The sequence below is a fragment of the Octopus sinensis genome, linkage group LG15 (genome assembly GCF_006345805.1).
Source record: "Octopus sinensis linkage group LG15, ASM634580v1, whole genome shotgun sequence".
In the NCBI taxonomy this organism is placed as follows: domain Eukaryota; kingdom Metazoa; phylum Mollusca; class Cephalopoda; order Octopoda; family Octopodidae; genus Octopus; species Octopus sinensis.
The window spans coordinates 4,317,093-4,340,934 of record NC_043011.1 but is presented as its reverse complement, the minus strand read 5'-3'; the positions used below and the strand labels follow the sequence as shown (position 1 = coordinate 4,340,934).

Below are 23,842 nucleotides of genomic sequence, written 5' to 3'. Positions count from 1 at the left end.
CACACACACACACACACACATCTACACAAACAACTACCTTTATACTTCATCACACTTTGACACTTATCTAGGATTAAAACCTTTTGGGACTTCAGTTGAACCAGTCAATTGAATTAGCTGCCTGAATACCAATCTCCAGTTCTCTTTTTCACACTTGAATGACCCTCCAAAGACACAACCAAATCATTTCTATTTATTTTTTAAATTCATTAATAAATATTTATGTTTTCATTTTCATTTATTTTAATATATTTTCCCATCTATAGTTACTAAATGAAGTATTATGTATGTATGTATATAGATAGATAGATAGATAGATAGATATATATATAGATAGATAGATAGATAGATAGATAGTTAGATAGACAGACAGATAGATAGATAGATAGATAGATAGATAGATAGATAGACAGACAAATAGATAGATAGACAGACAGATAGATAGACAGACAGACAGACACAGATAGATAAATGGACAGACAGACAGATAGACACACAGAAAGATAGATAGATAGATAGATAGACAGACAGACAGACAGACAGACAGATAGACAAATAAATACATACCCTTTCTTTACCTTTTCCTATCTCACCTTATCTCATTAATTGTGTAAGGGGTGTGGGTAGTCTTTATATTTACCTGACATTCAAACTATTTTATCAGATTTCAAACACCAGTGAAATAACAGAACTTTTCAACAAATGTAAACTTCTACGTAAACCCTTGCTTCTTTTACTGCAGTTTTCCTCTTTATTTCCCCACATAAACTTCAAAACTGAAACTTTATTCACTGATTAAATAACGGTCAGGTGAAACTTCAAGGTCCTTGTCAAAATAAACTACAATAAATTTAACAACTCACACTATGGAGACACCTAACATTGTTTTCTGCTGTTATTCTTAAACTTCGTTTAACCCTTTCATTACCAACCCGGCTGAAACCGCCTCTGGCTCTGAGTACAAATGTCTTGTTTTCATAAGTTTTGAATTAAAATCTTCCACCAAACCTTAGTCACACTTTATGTTCCTAACACTAGCTGAATGATAACTTATCTTATTTAGCTAAATTCTTTGTTATATTTAAAATTAATTGAAAGAAACACAGAGCATCTCAAAATAAATACGGTAATGAAAGGGTTAAAATAATTGTCTCATCAATTTAACATGTTTGTGTACATGTGTGAGAGAGATTATGCATGTATGTATGCACGTATATATATATATATATATATGTATGTATGTATGTATGTATGTATGCATGTATTTATGTGTGAATGCATATACGTACATATATATGTGTGTGTGTGTGTGTGTGTAGATGTGTGTATGTATGTATCATCATCATCATCATCATCATCGTTTAACTGTATGTATACTCTTACTCTTTTACTTGTTTCAGTCATTTGACTGCGGCCATGCTGGAGCACCGCCTTTAGTTGAGCAAATCGACCCCGGGACTTATTCTTTGTAAGCCCAGTACTTATTCTATCGGTCTCTTTTGCCGAACCGCTAAGTGACAGGGACGTAAACACACCAGCATCGGTTGTCAAGCAATGCTAGGGAGACAGACACACACAAACATATCTATACATATATACGACAGGCTTCTTTCAGTTTTCCGTCTACCAAATCCACTCACAAGGCATTGGTCGGCCCAAGACACTTGCCTAAGATGCCATGCAGTGGGACTGAACCCAGAACCATGTGGTTGGTTAGCAAGCTACTTACCACACAGCCACTCCTGCGCCTATATATACAAACACACATAAACATATATTAACTGTTATATAAATATATGTACATGTATACATATATTATACATACATACTATACAAACACACACACTTTACACATATACATGCACACACTCACACACATACACACACACATACATACATACATACATACATAAATGAAGGCTTCTTTCAGTTTGCACCTACCAAATCCACTCACAAGATTTTGGTCAGCTCAAGGTCGACACTTGCTGACACTTCTATTGAAGACACTTGGCCAAGGTGTCATGCAATGGGACTGAACCATGAAACCATGTAGTTGGGAAGCATGTATATATATACCTATCTATCTATCTTTACATATATATATATATATATATATATATATATATATATATCATCATCATCATCGTTTAACGTCCGTTCTCCGTACTAGCACAGGTTGGATGGTTCAACCGGGGTCTGGGAAACCAGGAGGCTGCACCAGGCTCCAGTTTGATCTTGCAGTGTTTCTACAGCTGGATGCCCTTCCTAATGCCAACCACTCCGTGAGTGTAGTGGGTGCTTTTTACATGCCACCGGCACAGGTGCCAGGGGAGGCTAGCAGCGGCCACGATCGGTTGGTGCTTTTTACGTGCCACCAGCACAGAAGCCAGTCTGGCTATATATATATATATATCCCTCTATCTATTTCTACGACTCTATCTAGATGACAGTGAACAGGTGTGGTCGCTGTTTGTGAGGCACACTTTCCTGCAGCTCATCTCCATGACTGAACGGCAGTCGTCGATCAAAAAGAGGCCGAGGAAGGGCGAATGGCACTGCGAGTGTCACATTGCTCTCAAGCAACTATGCCGTCCCGGGTCGACCTTGAGCGACTTCAACACAACCAAAGTATTCTATAGGGGGTTAGTGGAGGGGAAGTACGACGATGATCTCGGGTCGAACCTGGGTGTCAATAAGGAATACCTTACCCGCCTGTCCAAGACGACTTTTGGGCCGGGACCTATGGACAACTTCCAGAGATCCCTGGCTTGGCAGTGCTACCGAGAAGCACTACTCGTTCAGGATAAGCTCTACAGACACGGCTCGAGAAACATGGGGCTGACCGGCCCGAGATGCGGTCAGAGTGACGAAACCATTTTGCACACACTCGTGCAGTGTCCAACCATTTCTGACCCGTGGGCTTATGTCGAATGACTGCTGTGACGTGCGGAACAAGTCAGTTTATCAGCCAAGTCTATCGTCAATATTGTCACGCCTCCTTCCTTCAAATGGGAAGGAAGAGCTATTTTCATCATATTTGTGACTATGGCGAAAGAATGTATCTGGTGGATGCATCTGAAAAGATTAGAGACAAACACTTTCCTCACTGTTCAATCTCTCATCAACTTCTTCAAGTATCACTTGGAAAGGAAAGTGAGAGTAGAGAGGCAAGTTTTGTATAGTGAATGTTTCAAAAAAAGATGGGTGAATGTAGCAAGGATGGTACGTATGAATGACTAAGCCACCTTGAGCATAATCCTATGAACCCGGAAAAATTTAAAACAGAGTTACTTACTTGCAAATAAATATGTTAACATGTGACATTATTGACTGAGGTTACCGTGGTCTTTTCCATAGTCTTTTCTTTCCACGGATAAACCTTATCTGTTTCTCCCTTTATACTTTACATTATGACATTTCTGTAATACACAATCCCTATTGATCGTTTTTTTTTTCTTTCTTTCTTTTTACGATCCCTTTTGATCGAAAACCTACCACTCTTTTTTCTTACCCAAAAGAAGAGCTCTACTTTGTAATTTGTCCCCTCTGTGTTCAGCCCTGCATGGCTAATAAAGAAAGAAAGAAAGAAAGAAATCCATCCATCCATTTATCTATCTAACTATCTATCTATCTATATGTGTGTGTGTGAGGCGCAATGACCCAGTGGTTAGGACAGCGTATGCATGGTCATAGGATCACAGTTTCGATACCCAGACTGGGCATTGTGAGTGTTTATTGAGCAAAAACACCTAAATCTCCACGTGGCTCCAGCAGGGGGTGGTGGCGAATCCTGCTGTATTCTTTCACCCCAACTTTCTCTCACTCTTTCTTCCTGTTTCTGTTGTACCAGTATTTGAGAGGGCCAGCCTTGTCACACACTGTGTCACACTGAATCTCCCCGAGAAGGAATGATAAGGTCTGTGGAGTGCTCAGCCACTTGCACATTAATTTCACGAGCAACTTGTTCTGTTGATCGAATGAACTAGAACCCTTGTCGTCGTAACCGACAGAGTGCCGAAATATATATATACACTCATACACCCACCCACACACTTATCATTATCATCATTATGCAACGCCCACTTTTCCATGTTTGTATGGATCCTATGGAATTTATCTGGGGCAGATTTTCTTTGGCTTTGGGTACTTCATACTCTCTACACTTACAATATACAAGATATCCCTCCCTCTACTGGTGCAATGGTGAAACACTTCCTTCCTCATTAGGGCATTCCCTATCGTGATTGGTAACCAAGCAGAGGAAAAGTAGTCTCCTGCAAAGTCTCTTAGGTCTTGTCTTGATGAGGACTTGACAACCCCTGTACTGTTGCCTCACTGAAAAAAAACATGCAGTATACACCGTAAAGTATTTGGCAAATGAGTGAAGAAAGCAAAAGGCCAAGAGAAACCTCTAGTCTTGACTTGCTGATAAAATGCACCCAATATATACTGTAATGTGGTTGGTGATAGGAAGGGCATCCTATCACCATAAGGCGGTGAGCTGGCAGAATCGTTAGCACGCCGAGTGAAATGCTTAGCAATATTTTGTCTGCTGCTACGTCCTGAGTTCAAATTCCACCAAGTTAACTTTGCCTTTCATCCTTTTGAGGTCGATTAAATAAGTACCAGTTACGCACTGGGGTCGATGTAATCGACTTAATCCGTTTGTCTGTCCTTGTTTGTCCCCTCTGTGTTTAGTCCCTTGTGGGTAGTAAAGAAATAGGTATTTCGTCTGCCGTTACATTCTGAATTCAAATTCCGCCGAGGTCGACTTTGCCTTTCATCCTTTTGAGGTCGATGAAATAAGTACCAGTTACTCACTGGGGTCGATGTGATCGACTTAATCCGTTTGTCTATCCTTGTTTGTCCCCTCTGTGTTTAGCCCCTTGTGGGTAGTAAAGAAATAGGTATTTCGTCTGCGGTTACGTCCTGAGTTCAAATTCCGCCGAGGTCGACTTTGCCTTTCATCCTTTTGAGGTCGATGAAATAAGTACCAGTTACTCACTGGGGTCGATATAATCGACTTAATCCGTTTGTCTGTCCTTGTTTGTCTTCTCTGTGTTTAGCCCCTTGTGGGTAGTAAAGAAATAGATAGGAAGGGCATCCATAGAAACCAGACGTAAAATGACATGTATACGCATCAATTAATGAGAGCAGTGATTCCAAGTAAGAACTGACTGCACTGGGAAGACCCTCTGACTTCTGCCAGCATGGAAAGCAAGTGTAATAATGACGAGGCATGCATACATTACACGCATACATGTACAGATATGCATGTATATATATATATATATATATATATATAAATAATAAATATTAGGGAATAAATCCAAATTTACAGGGAAAAAATCAGATTAATGATTAAATCGATTTTATAGTAAAATATTATAAAATATTATTCGAGACAAAACCACTATTTTGCAAAACAAACAAGGAAAGACTTAATCAATACATAAAATTTTAATAAATAGTCAAAAAAACCGCCACTACAATCGTTTCTTGTCTTGATCGACAATCTTCAGGTGGACTTCCAATAATTCAGTGTCAAATTATGAATTATTGGAAGTCCACCGGAAGATTGTCGATCAAGACAAGAAACGATTGTAGTGGCGGTTTTTTTGACTATTTATTAAAATTTTATGTATTGATTAAGTCTTTCCTTGTTTGTTTTGCAAAATAGTGGTTTTGTCTCGAATAATATTTTATATATATATATATATATATCAATATCAATAATACAGTGATTGTGTCTTGTCAGTAACAAAAAGATTAATAGGACTGCTATAGAAGTGCTCTATTGAAAGAGACAAAAATATCAAACTAAAGTTATTGAACAAACAAATGCAAGGTCATCCGCATATCATTTCATAATTCGAACATTTAATCATAGAATATACATATAAACATCCTGCAAGATGGAACATAATTCATCTGTACAAGCATACAAGCATATAATAATAATAAGGTGCAAGAAAAAAAATTATGAAATGATACACGGATGACCTTGCCTTTGTTTGTTCAATAACTTTAGTTTGATATATATATATATATATATATAATATATATATATATATGCATGCATAAATAAATGCATAATATGGCATTGAAGTTAGTCATATTGACAAACAGGGTCTATTCATTTTCCATGTAATGAATACAATCCAGAAGAGCTTTTGCTTTTGATACAGGTCTAGTAAAAAAAAAAATTGGTTATCTTCTGAAAATGCAAAGAAGCAACTTTTTATGGAAGATTCTAAAAGTAATTAAGAAGTGAACATCAACTGAAACTCAACACATTGAATTACCACTACACTCAAGATGGTTGGAGAGGAAATTGGGGTCAGCTTTCACAGGTCATAGAACTAAGGAGAAATTTGTGGTGGACTTTTAAATTGAATCAAGACCTCTTATCAGTTCCATAAAATAGTTAAGAAAGATCCCTGAATTAGTTCTGTGAAAAGGAGAAAAAGTGACTGAGATTTAAAACACCCCAACTATTCACACTTCAATACCAAACAACTATGACAACAAGCAACCTTCATTGAGAGAAAATTTACTCTTATCCCTACCAACTACTAGAATCGCTCATTAAATAAGAGTCAAATTAGGCCAGTGAAATTCTTCACCTGAGAAGACCAAAAGCACCAAAGACCACAACTGATGCAATAACAACAAATGTGAAAGAAACATTCTGAAATTACACAAATGAGCAGTGACTGATAAAGAACAAACTGTGGTAATTATTGAGAAATATAAACGACTCAAAGTACAGCTCACCGTCTACATTAATAAAGAATTCTATGAGAGAACAATTACCACACTAATCAATAATAATGCTACTGACCTGATGTTATACACAATAGACCAAGAATCTAAGGAACAAGTAGCAGTGACTGAGAATTCCAGCTTTTAGACATTGAATGTTCTACACTGTGCTGCAATTACCATTTACCAACAAATAGGAGTAAAAGAGATTGATTGTAGCAAGCAAAAAAAAAAAAAAAATGAAAGAAAAGAACGCAGGAGTGGCTGTGTGGTAAGTAGCTTGCTAACCAACCACATGGTTCCGGGTTCAGTCCCACTGCGTGGCATCTTGGGCAAGTGTCTTCTGCTATAGCCCCGGGCCGACCAATGCCTTGTGAGTGGATTTGGTAGACGGAAAACTGAAAGAAGCCTGTCGTATATATGTGTATATATATATATATATATATATATATATATATATATATGTATGTGTGTGTATATGTTTGTGTGTCTGTGTTTGTCCCCCTAGCATTGCTTGACAACCGATGCTAGTGTGTTTACGTCCCCGTCACTTAGCGGTTCGGCAAAATAGACCGATAGAATAAGTACTGGGCTTGCAAAGAATAAGTCCCGGGGTCGATTTGCTCAACTGGGGGCGGTGCTCCAGCATGGCCGCAGTCAAATGACTGAAACAAGTAAAAGAGTAAAAGAGAGAGAGTAACAACCAAAAGCGATGTCCTCTCTTCTGACAAATATCAACAGACACAGAAAAAAATGTTTGACAGTTAGACGCTATAATTAAGTGCAAAGTAAATAATAAGATCATGAACCTCCAGCTGTAATTTCATGACAGATTATCTAAATCCTATGGGAAATGTTGAGAAAAAGTACAGACAAGCAAGCTAATTTCACTTCAACAGGATCTGTCAGTGGCAGGTGCAACACTTGGCTACTGTAAAAAATGACAAGAATGCAAGGCTATCAATCCCAAGTTTTACTCACATGCCAAGCAATATATTGCAGTGTGAAAAACCAAGCAGTATGTTGCAGTAGGAAAGGCCATAATATCGAGGTAATGAAGGTCTCCTTCCCAGCATAATTTTCAGTCATTCTGAGGTGGGGACTGGAATTTAAACAAACAACACAACCGAGTGGCAGTGTGACTAATGAACTGCACAACAACAGTTAAAACTTTTCTGATGATTGCGGCAATCCTACTGAATGGCAAATTACCAAGAAAAAATATGATATGAAAAGGCGGCAAGTTGGCAGAAATGTTAGCACACAGGGCGAAATGCCTAGCGGTATTTTGTTTACCGTTATGTTCTGAGTTCAATTTCCACCGAGGTCGACTTTGCCTTTCATCCTTTCGGGGGTCGATAAATTAAGTACCAGTTATGCACTGGGGTTGATGCAATCGACTTAATCATTTGTCTGTCCCCTTTATGTTTAGCCCTTTGTGGGCAATAAAGAAAGAAATAAGAAAAGATATGATATTTGGTTATTGGTACAGAAAGTTCACATTCTACAAACTAGCCCTCATTAACCTGTTCAAGGAACAGTGAAAGCTGAGCTTCATGTGCCAGAGTGGTTGATATTGCACATACAACAACATTAACGGGAGACATAAGTGGCCCACAGTGTGCTTGAATATGATGTGCAGATTCTTCATAGAATGGTTGAGTTTATTCCTCCAGGACCACAGTGAAAGAATGTGGTGACAGATGAGCTAGCAGGAGAAAAGGAATAAATTTGAACAAGTAAATTTGAACATAGGCGCAGGAGTGGCTGTGTGGTAAGTAGCTTGCTTAACAACCACATGGTTCTGGGTTCAGTCCCACTGCGTGGCACCTTGGGCAAGTGTCTTCTACTATAGCCTCGGGCCGACCAAAGCCTTGTGAGTGGATTTGGTAGATGGAAACTGAAAGAAGCCCGCCGTATATATGTATATGTATATATATATTTGTGTGTGTGTGTCTTTGTGTCCCCCAACATCGCCTGACAACCGATGCTGGTGTGTTTACGTCCCCGTCACTTGGCGGTTCGGCAAAAGAGACCGATAGAATAAGTACTGGGCTTGCAAAGAATAAGTCCCGGGGTCGATATGTTTGACTAAAGGTGGTGCTCCAGCATGGTCACAGTCAAATGACTGAAACAAATAAAAGAGTAAGTAGTTTATAGCTAGACTATAAGAAAGCATTTGACTCTTCCTTACTTATGGATAATAGAATCACAATGTCTCACTAAGGGCCCGACTGCTATACAGGATGCCATTAAGAGACTAACAACAACCTAGTCCACAGAGCTACCAATAAGAACTGAAGCTACCACTAAAGTCACGTAACAGAATTAGGCTATCAACAGGAATATTTCAGAGTGACATCGCATCTATATTACTGTTTGTCCTAGCAGTGAGTCCATCTATATTACTTTTTATCCTAGCAGCGAGTCCATCTATATTACTTTTTGTCCTAGCAGTGAGTCCATCTATATTACTTTTTGTCCTAGCAGTGAGTCCATCTATATTGCTTTTTGTCCTAGCAGTGAGTCCATCTATATTACTTTTTGTCCGAGCAGTGAGTCCATCTATATTGCTTTTTGTCCTAGCAGTGAGTCCATCTACATTACTTTTTGTCCTAGCAGTGAGTCCATCTACATTACTTTTTGTCCTAGCAGTGAGTCCATCTACATTACTTTTTGTCCTAGCAGTGAGTCCATCTATATTACTTTTTGTCCTAGCAGTGAGTCCATCTATATTACTTTTTGTCCTAGCAGTGAGTCCATCTATATTACTTTTTGTCCTAGCAGTGAGTCCATCTACATTATGTCCTAGCAGTGAGTCCATCTACTACTTTTTGTCCTAGCAGTGAGTCCATCTACATTACTTTTTGTCCTAGCAGTGAGTCCATCTATATTGCTTTTTGTCCTAGCAGTGAGTCCATCTATATTACTTTTTGTCCTAGCAGTGAGTCCATCTATATTACTTTTTGTCCTAGCAGTGAGTCCATCTATATTACTTTTTGTCCTAGCAGTGAGTCCATCTATATTAATTTTTGTCCTGGCAGTGAGTCCATCTACATTACTTTTTGTCCTAGCAGTGAGTCCATCTACATTACTTTTTGTCCTAGCAGTGAGTCCATCTATATTACATTTTGTCCTAGCAGTGAGTCCATCTATATTACTTTTTGTCCTAGCAGTGAGTCCATCTACATTACTTTTTATCCTAGCAGTGAGTCCTATGTAAGCACTGTTAAGTAAATACAAAGGTTATATGATATGATCGGCATAGGAAAAAAAATTAAAATCACCAACATCTTTCTTGTTGATGACTTAACCCTTTCGTTACCAAACTGCCCAAAGCAGCCCGAAAAAAATTTTGGTTAATGTGACCAAACTGCCCAAAGCCGCCCGAATTTACCTATTCATATTTAAATGAGAATATCAGAGCAAATCTCTTTAGTACATTCGTGAAAACATGTGATTATGCTTCGTAAACAATTCATCTACAGTTTTGTACAACGATCGACGTATAATTTTAATTCCCTGAATTTTGGGAGATTTATTTCCACATTTTTTTCGGCATTGATTTTTCTTCAACTTTGAAAATGGATAGGAGTTTCATGTTATCAAGCATTGATTCCGAATTGGAAAATTTGTGAAGCAAATACTGGGTACTGTTGTGGATTTAACTTTTATACAGGGAAACTAATGTTAGTCAGCATGGCTTAGGGTATGATGTGGTCTGGAAGTTATTGTTTGAAGCGATCAATGCGGAAACAAACTTACGCAGAATGTAAACAAACACAAAATGGGGGTTCAGATTTCGGAAAATTTGTGAAGCAAATACTGGGTACTGCGTGGATTTAGTTTTTATACAGGGAAAATAATGTTAGTCAGCATGGCCTAGGGAACGATGTGGTCTGGAATTTATCACTTCCATACCATAACCAGGGCCGTATATTATTTTTTGACCGATTTCTTTAGTTCGGTCAAACTTACGGTGGATTCCTGTATTTCACTTTATTCCACCTTTATGGTACACCTGTTGTGCATTAAATTCAACTGATGATATAGTGATGTGCACAATTCTTCTTTATCAAAATTTTGTTGCATACCCATTTGAATATTAGTTGATGATTCATTTTCTATGGTGATGTTTAAACAAAATTTTAATATTTTTACCTTTTGCCCAATTTACCTGGATTTACCTGTAATTAAAGTCACTTTGAGACAAAAGTTATGCAATAGAATTGATTAAGAACCCTTTCTTTAATTATGTTCCAAATATCACATTAATATGTTGATAAGTAAAAAAGTTACAGTTATTTAATGAAACAAGCCTAGATTCATGATTATTTTAGAATTTAATTGAAACTCATAAGGGGTGTATTTTGGTCAGAAATATAGTAACGAAAGGGTTAAAGCTATGCTTCAGTTAACATTCAAGACTCCACAGACATTTAGAAATGGTCACAACATTTTCAAGGGACAAAGGAATGGGATTTGATTAGGGTAAGTGTTCATGTTTGATACTGAAACAAAGAATAAATTACTAAGCAAGCAAAGAGATAGATACCAATGGCTTGGCTTTCATTCCTATCATTGGTGATGAATAGTACAAATACCTCAGGATAAATGAAAATATTTTATATGTTGGTGCTGTAAGTATAACTAGAGACAAATCACTACTTCAGAAGCTGTGAGAGTCAGAGCTGCCTGCATTCAATATAACGAAATCCTACAATACTTTCACTGTGCCTGTGCTAGTACCAACGTTTAGGATATGTGATTAGACACTTGAAGAAATCTACAGTTTGGACATCAAGACTAGAAAAATACTAGCAATCACTTGTAACTTCCACATCAACAGTGACACTCACAGAATCTATGTTAAAGGGACAAGTGTGGGAAGGAGCCCGAGCCAGTCAATATTCTGCATCCTATCACTTAGACAACACCTACTGGACAGTAAAGAGAGAAATGAGCGCATCACATCACTTAACAATGAAGGTAATTACATGGTGAGATAGGTAAAAAAAAACTCCTGGACAGGTACTCCAAGTGTTACTGGACTGACCAGCTTAACCCTTTCGTTACTGTATTTATTTTGAGATGCTCCATGTTTCTTTCAATTACTTTAAATATAACAAAGAATTTAGTAAAATAACTCAAGTTATCATTCAGCTAGTGTTAGGAACATAAATTGTGACTAAGGTATGTTGGAAGATTTTAATTTAAAACTTATGAAAACAAGACATTTGTACTCAGAACTAGAGCCGGTTTCAGCCAGGCTGGTAATGGAAGGGTTAAACAGAGACTTGAATGCATAAATATATACCCTTGAAGCAAGAGAGTACCAACAACATTGACAAGAATAGCAGCTTCTCCTGGAGAAATATACCACATCTTACTGAAAAAGGCTCACATTTGTTGTCCAGGAGCAGGAGATAACTATTAAATATCTAATCAACAAGAGCAATTGCTTTTAGACCTCCCCATTGTGACAGAAAATGTCAAGCTTGCCATACCAGAGTGAAAAATACCACCCATGTCATCAGCAGCCATCCAAAACTATTTGCAAGATACTACCTTACTCTGATACATTACACTGTTGCCAAGACAATGCTATATGAAGGATTGCCTTGATGGCCATACCAAAGACGTGCTAGAACCAGTATGGTGGAATGTTTCAATAAAAATAGTAACCCAATGTAAGTAAAATAGGCCTGATACTGCTCTTTGGGACAGGAAGCAAAAGTAATGCATTGATGTAGACACAATTGTAAAGAAGAGCACATAGAATACTGTGGCATTCAGAGTGATATTGGTTAAACAGGCGCAGGAGTGGCTGTGTGGTAAGTAGCTTGTTTACCAACCACATGGTTCCGGGTTCAGTCCCACTGCGTGGCACCTTGAGCAAGTGTCTTCTACTATAGCCTCGGGCCGACCAATGCCTTGTGAGTGGATTTGGTAGATGAAAATTGAAAGAAGCCTGTCGTATATATGTGTATATATATGTATGTAGGTGTATATGCTTGTGTGCCTGTGTTTGTCCCCCTAGCATTGCTCGACAACCGATGATGGTGTGCTTATGTCCCCGTTACTTAGCGGTTCGGCAAAAGAGACCGCTAGAATAAGTACTGGGCTTACAAAAAAGAATAAGTCCCGGGGTCGAGTTGCTCGATTAAAAGCGGTGCTCCAGCATGGCTGCAGTCAAATGACTGAAACAAGTAAAAGAGTAAAAGAATATGGTCTAAAGTTATTTCTTTTATTATGTAGAATACTGAATTATGGAGCAGCAGTCTTAGAGTGATCTCTGCAAGCACCTCCATAGAAGTGTTTCTATCTTATTTCTTATGTAGTCATTGTTACTTTTATGATCTTTCATTAGAATAAGTCTGTCTTGGAATAAATGCATATCAAATTTAAAACTACGATGACTAAGTAACTGATATTATCTATCTTCATGTCATATCTCATTGTTTTAGCTTTTAGAAGGGAAAGTAAAAATTTTATTAAGCTGTCATCGAATCAAGAATATTTCAATGAGTTGACAACAGCGTGGTTTGCTGTTTTTCTTTGATTCCTCTTTTTAAACTCATTTCCATAACATTAGATGTTGGTTACATACGTGAATGGGTCTACAACTACAACATTCGACAAAAAAAATGTAAAACCTGGCTTTTCAAATATTAAGTCCATCCACTAAACATTTTCCGTCATGAATCATAATGCCACAGTAAAATAGCTATTTCTGATTTTTCTGTGTATATATGGAGGTATTGAGTTATGGAGCAGTAGCCTAACAATGATCTCCAACTCCAACTTTCTGAGAAGCACAGGCAAAAGTCTTTCATAACTTGATTAACCCTTTAGTGTTCGCATCATTCTGCCAAAATTAATGCTTTTTTATCCACATTGTTTTGAACTAATCATGTCTTATCTTGTAGCTATGAAATTTTGATGAGGTAACTGTTAATTTTTAAAACGATATTGTAGGGTTGGTCTGAGAGACCAGATCTGGCCAGTTTGAACATAAAACAGGCAGAATACTTTTGGCCGGATATGGCCGATTTAAATGCTAAAGGGTTAACAGTGCTGAAGTTAACAAATTAATCAATCTGCTTGGTCAAGAAAGACAGTGGTTGAAAGTGTGTTGTTACCCCATTATCCCTGTTTGTTACCCTCACCACCCACCCCAAGTCACTTTTGATCAAATGGAATTATGATTTAATTCCTTCTAGGTTTGATCATCCAATCTAATGTGTTCTTCCCAAATAAGATGGTAGGGCATATAGCAGCTGTTTTTAGCAGGCTGAATATACTCTTTTACTCTTTTTCTCTATTACTTGTTTCAGTCATTTGAATGCAGCCATGCTGGAGCACCACCTTTAGTCGAGCAACTAGACCCAAGGACTTATTCTTTGTAAGCCCAGTACTTATTCTATCGGTCTCTTTTGCTGAACCGCTAAGTGACGGGGACATAAACACGCCAGCATTGGTTGTCAAGCAATGCTAGGGGAACAAACACAGACACACAAACACACACACATACATACACCTATATACATATATACGACGGGCTTCTTTCAGTTTCCGTCTACCAAATCCACTCACAAGGCATTGGTCGGCCCGGGGCTACAGCAGAAGACACTTGCCCAAGATGCCACGCAGTGGGACTGAACCCAGAACCATGTGGTTGGTTAGCAAGCTACTTACCACACAGCCACTCCTGCGCCTATCTGTACAAAAACTTTTCTTTTGCTAGCCATGTATAGTAGGACATATTCTATTAGTGTAGAATATCAATTTTTTACTTTTTAGTTGAAGGACAGTTTAATCATTATTGCAGCTCTAGGATGTCTACTTCTCTAGTAATCTAAGATCTTCCAGTTAGAGTATGCTTTCCTGAGGAGGTTTAATAACACTGAAACATGTCTGGAGTTGTCATCTTACTCTAAACATCAAACTCTCTCTCCACTGCATTCCATAATTAATTCATTTTAACGAAGTGAAATTTTGGAATTGTTTCTCTTGTTTTAACTCAAAATAGTTAGTTAGAAAATTATTGTTGCATCATTGAAAATGCAATTTTAATTATTTAAAAGCTCTTGGCTTACTACAATGTATGCAGGAAAATTTCAACTGCTAACTACATAGTCAGTGCTTCATTTCTTTAATCTTACAAGAATCATGCTTAAAGTAAATGAAAGCCTTTTGAATGGAAGTAGAAATATTTACCTGATTTGGTTGAGTTATGTTTGGATATGACATAAGAATTCTATATGGTGTGATAACAACGCCAGTCAAGCCATTCTCCTTCCATGTGTTAAAGATTTTATCCACTAATTCTTTCTCACCAGGCGTTCCTGTTAAACGAGGTTTTTGTGTGTAGTCTCTGGATAAACAAGAAAACAGAAAGACAAATATAATACAAAATATTTAAAAATTACATTAGAGACGACATCCTTAAGGCTAACAAAATGCAGAGCAGCAGTTAATCAATGAGGTAGCACTGACCAAAGAAAAATATATTTGGCTTTCTGAAAACACAAAATGGGAAATTTAGAGGAGTAACAAAGTGCATTGGTGCTGGTGCCACATAAAAAGCATCAACTACACTCTGTAAAGTGGTTGGCACTAGGAAGGGCATTCAGCAGTTGAAATCATGCCAAAACAGATAATGGAACATAGTACAGCCCCTGGCCTTACCAACTCATGTCAAACCATCTGACCCATGTCAGTTTGGAAAATAGATGTTAAATGATAACAATGATGATGATGATGATGACTTTTTCTTCTGTCTTTACACACACACACATACATACACACACACACACACCTGCTTAAATATATATATACATATACCAAGCATCTTAGGAAGATGAGTTAAGTGGATCTTGATGAAACGTCAAGAAACAATGATGTACAAAAGTTTCCCCGGTGATCCGATCCTAAACAGTTATGCTCCCAAGAGTTACAATTATCTGAGAGAAAAGAATTCATCAGTATGGAAGAGGTTTTAAGGGTGATGATAAGATTCTAACTTGTGTGGAATCCTTTATGTAGCTTTTTTTATTTTTAAAGGAATTCAGTTAGAAAATATGATTCATAAACAATTAGGCAAATAAGTACAATGTTTATTTGATTTATTTCCTCTCAAAACAGCCTTTGTAGATAGTCACAGAATAATGTAGCAGCAATTTTGTGGAAGGGTGTCAGTAAGTGTTGGCAGGAAATAAAGAGGTCTAGAGCACAGTAGTTCTGATTTTTTGAGGTGGGGGTGGGGTAAGGAATGAGAAGAGGAAATGAAGCAGGTTTATTGAGTGGGTTGGAGTGTGAGTCACAAAATGTGCAAAACCTGGAGTTCCAAGATGGTATGAAATTGAAAATTAGGTTGTTTGTCTCCAGTTTTGTTATACAGTGTTGAAACTTGGAAAACAAATTGATGGCTGCTACACAAGAATGTTAAGAATGGCTCTGAATGTTACATGGAGAGTGCCTTTAACCAATGAGCAGCTTTATCAGTGGAGGCACAATGGCCCAGTGGTAAGGGCAGCAGACCCACGGTCGGATCGCGGTTTCGATTCCCAGGCCGGGTATTGTGTGTGTTTATTGAGCGAAAACACCTAAAGCTCTACAAGGCTTCGGCGGGAGGTGGGGTGGTGGCAACACCTGTTGTACTCTTTCGCTCCAATTTTCTCTCACTTTTTCTCCTATTTCTTGTCCCCGACTTCCTACACAACCGCTGAGCCTGGATGAGCATTCAGCCATCTGTCGATGCTCTCGGTGTCGGGGGTTGACCGGCTTTCTCTTCTGCGGGTCTTACAAATAGCAAAGGACCACATTTCGGAGTTCTCCCACTGGGACAGAGACCGCTTAGCACAATGAACAAACAAACAAACAGCTTTATCAATATCTACCCAAGAGACTGAGAAGATTCAGCAGAGAAGACTGAGAACTGCTGGTCACTGCATCAGACACCCAGAAGAACGTGTGTGTCAAATGGTCTTATGGCATTCAGTTGAAGGAAGAACCAAATGCATGTAGACAACTTCCTTCAGGACAGAGGAATGGCAAATGTTGACAAATTATGAACATTCATGGGGGACCATGATGGACGGTGTGCTCACATGTTAGGGCGGCGAGCTGGTAGAAACGTTAGCATGCCAGGCGAAATGCTTAGCAGTATTTCGTCTGCCGTTACATTCTGAGTTCAAATTCCGCCGAGGTCGACTTTGCCTTGTATCCTTTCGAGGTCGATTACATAAGTACCAGTTACGCACTGGGGTCGATGTAATCGACTTAATCCGTGTGTCTGTCCTTGTTTGTCCCCTCTGTGTTTAGCCCCTTGTGGGTAGTAAAGAAATAGGTATTTCATCTGCCGCTACATTCTGAGTTCAAATTCCGCCGAGGTCGACTTTGCCTTTTATCCTTTTGGGGTCGATTAAATAAGTACCAGTTACGCACTGGGGTCGATGTAATCGACTTAATCCGTGTGTCTGTCCTTGTTTGTCCCCTCTGTGTTTAGTCCCTTGTGGGTAGTAAAGAAATAGGTATTTCGTCTGCCGCTACGTTCTGAGTTCAAATTCCGCCGAGGTCGACTTTGCTTTTTATCCTTTCGGTGTTGATTAAATAAGTACCAGTTACGCACTGAGGTCGATGTAATCGACTTAATCTGTGTGTCTGTCCTTGTTTGTCCCCTCTGTGCTTAGCCCATTGTGGGTAGTAAAGAAATAGGTGGGCTCACATGGAATCATTGAAACACCTGGGAGAACGACCAAACCAAAAGTATCAAACTGAAATACTGATAGTATAGTGATGGTACACAGTGTATACCAATTCATAAAAGCAGAAACCATTGTAGTTTTGGGAAAAACAGACAAGAAGACATAATACATCGGTGAGTTCATGACAACTGCTTTTTCCCAATAAACTGAATGCATTCAACTGCGGCCATGCTGTGGCAGCACACTGAAGGGTTTTAGTTGAGGGAATGAACCCCAGCACATATCTTTTTAAGGCCTGGTACTTATCCTATCAGTGTCTTTTGCTGAAGAGCTAAGTTACAGGATATAAACAAACTAGCACCAGTTGCAAAGCAGTGGTGGTGGTGGGTCAAACACAAACACACACATACAAATATACATATATATATATATATAATATATATATATATATATATATATATATATATACATATATACACACACACATATATATATGTATATATATATGTATATACATATATATATATATATATATATATATATATATATACATACATATATCATCATCATCATCATCGTTTAACGTCCGTTTTCCACGCTAGTTGTATATATATATATACATATGTATATATATATATATATAAAATTATTTAACAATTAAGGATAACTTCTTAATAAGGAATCTTAGGTTTGGAAAAATTGCATTGGGTATGATTAGTAAAATTTTTTGGTAGAAATGACTAATGTCCCTCTTAGCGTGTGGCATGTATGTGTAATAATGCCCTCAATATATATAAATTAATATATATATATATATACATATATACATATATATATATATATATATATATATATATATATATATATATACATACATTAAGGTACATCCTTTAAGGTACATCCAAGGCTTGGGCCCTGTGCCATCCGCCCAAAACAAAAATCGCACTCTCATCTCATAACAACAATACGGCACAATTATTTCACCTCAATTGGCCCCGCTCTCTTTAACATTACACCAAAACACATTAAAACAGAAACTGACCCTATAGGGTTCAAGAAGTCTTTGGACAGATTCCTTCAAGAAATCCCGGATAAACCCCCTACACCCGGATATGTCTCTGTAAACAATAACTCTCTACTTGAGTGGGCCATAGTGCCCAAATTCTGACTTGAAAGACTTCACCAGGTGGTGCTATTAAGTTAGACATGGCCTGGGCCAATAATGACCGAAACCTATCAAAGTATCAAAGTAAAGTACATATATATATATATATATATATATACATATGTATATATATATATATATATTGCAGCTTTCGGGCTCCCCAGACCCCAGTTGAACCGTCCAACCCATGCTAGCATGGAAAGCGGACGTTAATTGATGATGATGATGATGATGATGACATATACATATATATATACATATATACATATACATATATACATATACATATATATATATATATATATATATATATATATATATATATACATATATATATATATACATATATATATATATCTGAGAGGTTTCTTTCAATTTTCATTTATCAAATCCACTCACAGGCTTGGGTCAGCCTGGGGCTACAGAAAAAGACTTTTGCCCAAGGTGTCATACAGTGGAGTTAGAACTATAATCATGATTGGAATCAAGCGTCTACCACACAGCCATGGCTGCACCTGTGTCTGGACATAATCTAAAATAATCTAGAATATGTGTGTGTGAGAGGGGGGGGGGAGAAAGTAGCTTCTGCACTGTCTCAGATATATGAACTCAAATCATTAAATAAAAAGTTTTAAATCAAACAACAAGTGTAGAGAATAAGGAAATCATTATGATATGCAAATAGGAACAGAGCAGTAACTAGGATTGGGGGAATGTGTTACTGAAATAAGCTAATAATCTTTTGTCAGTTTAAAAGCTCATTACCAGATTTAAATGTTTGATTAGAAGAGTTCTCTAATGAGTAATTTCCTGGTTTTTCCACTAGATACATTGACCTTTGTTAAACATGATATTGTTTGCATTTAAGGTTTCATTTTGAATAATTCATTCCATAATCAGAGATGAAGAAAATGAATGCTTTACTTTTCTTCATATATTGTAATGACCTGACCTTTGCCATTTCCTGTAGCTTATGTTTCAGCAATAATGTTTCATGTAAACTAGATCTGACACAATATATATAGCAAAGCTGAGAGAAATGGTAAGTTTAATGGGAAAACAATACTAATTTGTTGCATACTAGCAGTATCGCCCGGCGTTGTTTGGGTTTGTAAGGGAAATAACTATATAAGCATTTTTAGAGAGTTATAGCCAAAAAGAAAGCCAAAAAATGCATTAAAAATGGAAAAAAAATGATGGTAAATTTTTTTTAAATCGTTGACTCATCGTAGACATTTTTAGAGAGTTACTTCCCTTATATAATAGCGAAAAAATGCATTAAAATGGAAAAAATGATGGTAAATTTTTTTTTAAATCGTAGACTCATCGTAGATGCGCGCTAATACTCAGAAGGGCTCGATATGAATCACGACTATAAGATACCCGGTTTTGGTTAAACTGCACTGCAAAATGTGGGAGTAGTTAGGAATCTAAATCGTAGGAGACAGACACACAACCTCTCTTTTATATATAAAGATATAACAGATGACTTGCAATATTCAGCATCTGAGGCAGAGAGGGTTAACTATAAAATACTCAGTCAAATGATCTAGCTGTAAATAGTTATCTCAATTAAGCATAATGCGATTTTCACAAGCAAACAAGGAGTCACTTGATTTGATAAAAATATTGAAGTTGTTCTCAAATTCAATCTTAACATTTAGAATATGGAAGGACACATCACAGAATGCAGTCATAGACAGACAAGAACTGAGATGATTGGCATTTTGTTGAGCTTAATAAGATCTGGCCATCATAGTGAAAGGGAGTTCTTAAAAGCATTAGGTTCATGTCTCTACAGACAATGGCTCCTTGCCCCTCATCTGGTCTGTCACCATCAGATTTTCCCTACATCTCATCTTTCTAACACACATCCCTCCATAGAATCTCTAACAATTGCCATTTCCAGCTGCTGTTATCATATGAAAGTAGAATCTTCACATATTTAATTCCCTCTTTCATGCTCCATATGTCTCATCCCTCGTACTCAATATAATTTCTTTACACTTCATTTTCCTCTGATTATGCCATTCTGTGCCTCCAGTTAACTCTTTCTCTCTTCTAAGCTACACCATCTCATGTCTGCAATCACCCCCTTATGCTTCCCCAAATCTGTTGTCAGTATCTTCTACCTGTGTCAGTCATCTCTGTTCCTGTATATCTCTCTCTATCTCTCCTTTTAGATCTTTCTATAGGCTGCTTTCCACCCCATCCTATACTGCCACTTATCCCTCTTCATCCTGAACTATTTTTTTAACCTTCTTCTTCATACTGATATTTACTACCAACCACACCTCTACCAATGTATATCATTTATTACATTAACCTCTTCTCTCGTCCCTAACCATCTGTTACTCTCCTCTCACAATCTTTCCAGCTACTTTTGCTTACGTCTATATAATGCAAGGTAGCCATCTATCTCTTTTATAGTAAGACACTTATACCTGTCCTTCAATCATACTTTAACCTCTCAACACCCAGCATACAGCCACGTCCTTCTCTACTACAAATTTAATCAGTTGAAGAGCCTTCTTCTTTTTCTAGGCAACCTCACTCATGCTAGTTTCAAGAATAAAACACCAAGTACACTCTGTAAACTGGTTGATACTAAGGAGGGCATCCAGCCATATAAACCATAGACATTGAGGCTCAACACTGTCCTCTGGCTCGTGGATCAAATCAAACCATCCAACCCATACCAGCTGGAAAATAGACATTAAATGATGAAGCTGATGATGATGATAATGGTGATGATGATGATATATACATGTATATGCATATGCATGTATGTGTGTGATCATCAGGGTCTAATGGGCCCAAGGAAGGCATTTCCATAACACATACTATATAATGAAAATGATCTCTTTCTACCTCAATAGCCATCATCAGCACAGTAGCTGACCTACCTGATCTGTAACAGGCTGGACACATAGACGTATGCAAAATTTGCATAAACGAAACAAAAATGAAGGAAGAGAAATAACTCAGAGTAGCCAGTGGCATGTATTTGAACAGCAAAGATGAATAAGAGCATATTAAATACCAAATAAATTCTTGATTTATTGAAATTATCTCCACTTTCATTGACTGACAGCTGTAGACAGCCCAGCCTGGAGCAAAATGTAAAGTAGACAGCTAAATTTTCAAATAAACATATCTATCTACTATACCCAACATATTGTGTCCTCTGTTAGATGTTTTCACAAGGTAAAACAATTTTAATATACATTACTAAATGAGTGTGTGTATGTATGTATGTATGTACATATGTATATATATATATGTGTGTGTGTGTGTGGGTATGAGTTTATATGTGTATATATATATATATATATATATATATATATACACACATACGTATGTAATTATATATATGAATAGAAATATATGTGTGTATATGTATGTTTATACACACATTCTTTTTCTTTACTTCAATTACTTAGATTGAATTGCCAATAGACATTATAGACATCCATCAAATAAGTTCTTTGTTTGTCAACAATGATCTGACACAACTGAATGCTTTCACCATCTCTCTCCATAACTCTCTCTCTCTCTCACGCACACACTTTCTCTGATTATTTAGCTGATAGGTAGTAGAAGAAATGCAGATGTAATATAAAAGAGGTGGCAAGAGATGGCACAACACACAAGGCTGCCTGCTGAGCTTCTCACGTTTTTAATTTTGTCTGAATGTGTTAACTGATATTTTTTTTTTCTTTTCTAGAAATTTTTTTCTTTGACAAAAATGAAAAAGAAACAAGGCCAAAATAAAGAAAAATTTTACCAATTTATTTGGAATCTAAAATAATATAATAATTGAAAATATATTTTGTTGTTGATTAGAACTTTCAGTAGGGAAGTGGTTGAACCATTATAGTTGTGAGCAATTAAAGAGTGTGACCCAGGGGGCACAGCATTTAGCACTGTCTTTACTGAACCATTAGAAGGAGAAATCCCCCGAAGGATAGATGTGACTATTACACAGATGTAATTTCACCCTGCTCTAGGTGGAGGTTTCAGAACATTATATGTGATGTTGCAAATACCTCACATTAACTAGAAAACTATAAGCAACTGGACAATGTAAAACTGGTCTGCAAGTACTTTTTACAGCCCTAATCGATGAACAGGGAATCACACACCTACAACAGGTAGTGTTTGAAATGGGGACAGGAGTTATATATCTCATGTCTTGAGTTTAAGAGAGATTCCAGATCCAGGGAGTCTTTAAGGCTCCTTGCCTGCCGTGCTATGTAAAGCTTGCATCATCTGCTCCCATTTGTGTAGGACTGCAGCTGCTCTATGATCCTCCATTTAATTTCTTATGGAGTTCTTTAATCCTTAAGGTGCCACACATGGCTAACCCTGTAAGGTTACTAAAGATGAAGATGTTATATGATCAGGTTGTGACAAGTGTTTACATCTCCTATCTTTTCATGAAATTCTGTCCCAATGTTCCTTACTAGCAACACAGTCATCAATGAATGGGAGGGAATGCTGCAGCTCAGAGAGGAGGATGTTGAGATGTATCATAGATGCATTCTATCTTATCTACAGATGCTAATTAACCAACAAAATCCTACCATGAAAAAGAAGGAAGTGTTGAGAAATATTCTCACAGCAGCATCGATATCACCCAGTGAATTCTCTCTTTAGAATGGGAGAGATTTATTAGTGAAATTATGCTTTTATTCATTATATAAATGTGCTTGTGTGTGTATGTATTCATGTATATGTATATATGCCTGTGCAACCACAGGTCCTCTTTTAGGGTTCCAGAAAGACATTACATCATATCCCTGGCTAGCCATATGTGGCACCTTAAGGATTAAAGAACTCCATAAGAAATTAAATGGAGATCATAGAGCAGCTGCAGTCCTACACAAATGGGAGCAGATGATGCAAGCTTTACATAGCAGGGCAGGCAAGGAGCCTTAAAGACTCCCTGGATCTGGAATCTCTCTTAAACTCAAGACATGAAATCTATAACTCCTGTCCCTATTTCAAACACCACCTGCTGTAGGTGTGAGATTACCTGTTCATCGATTAGGGCTGTAAAAAGTATTTGCAGACCAGAACCAGCCTAATGGCAGAGATTCCCCGTTTGCTCTTTAGGTCCATAAGATTTGCCAACCAGATCAGTCTAAGGGAGATATCTTGTTCTGTTTAAGGTTCTGACAGTGTATAGTATTCTTTTGTT

The 23,842-nt window shown here is 37.5% G+C and overlaps 1 protein-coding gene across 10 annotated transcripts in view; it reads right to left on the bottom strand.

The window, feature by feature from the left end:
- The window catches only part of LOC115219722 (N-acetylated-alpha-linked acidic dipeptidase 2), a 785,126-nt gene that overhangs the window by 185,982 nt on the left and 575,302 nt on the right, over positions 1 to 23,842 (bottom strand). For all 10 annotated transcript variants that reach the window (XM_036509422.1, XM_036509419.1, XM_036509418.1 and 7 more), the window contains one exon: positions 14,986 to 15,142. In XM_036509422.1, coding sequence (XP_036365315.1) covers positions 14,986 to 15,142 — 157 coding nt within the window. The remainder of the gene's footprint in view (positions 1 to 14,985; positions 15,143 to 23,842) is intronic.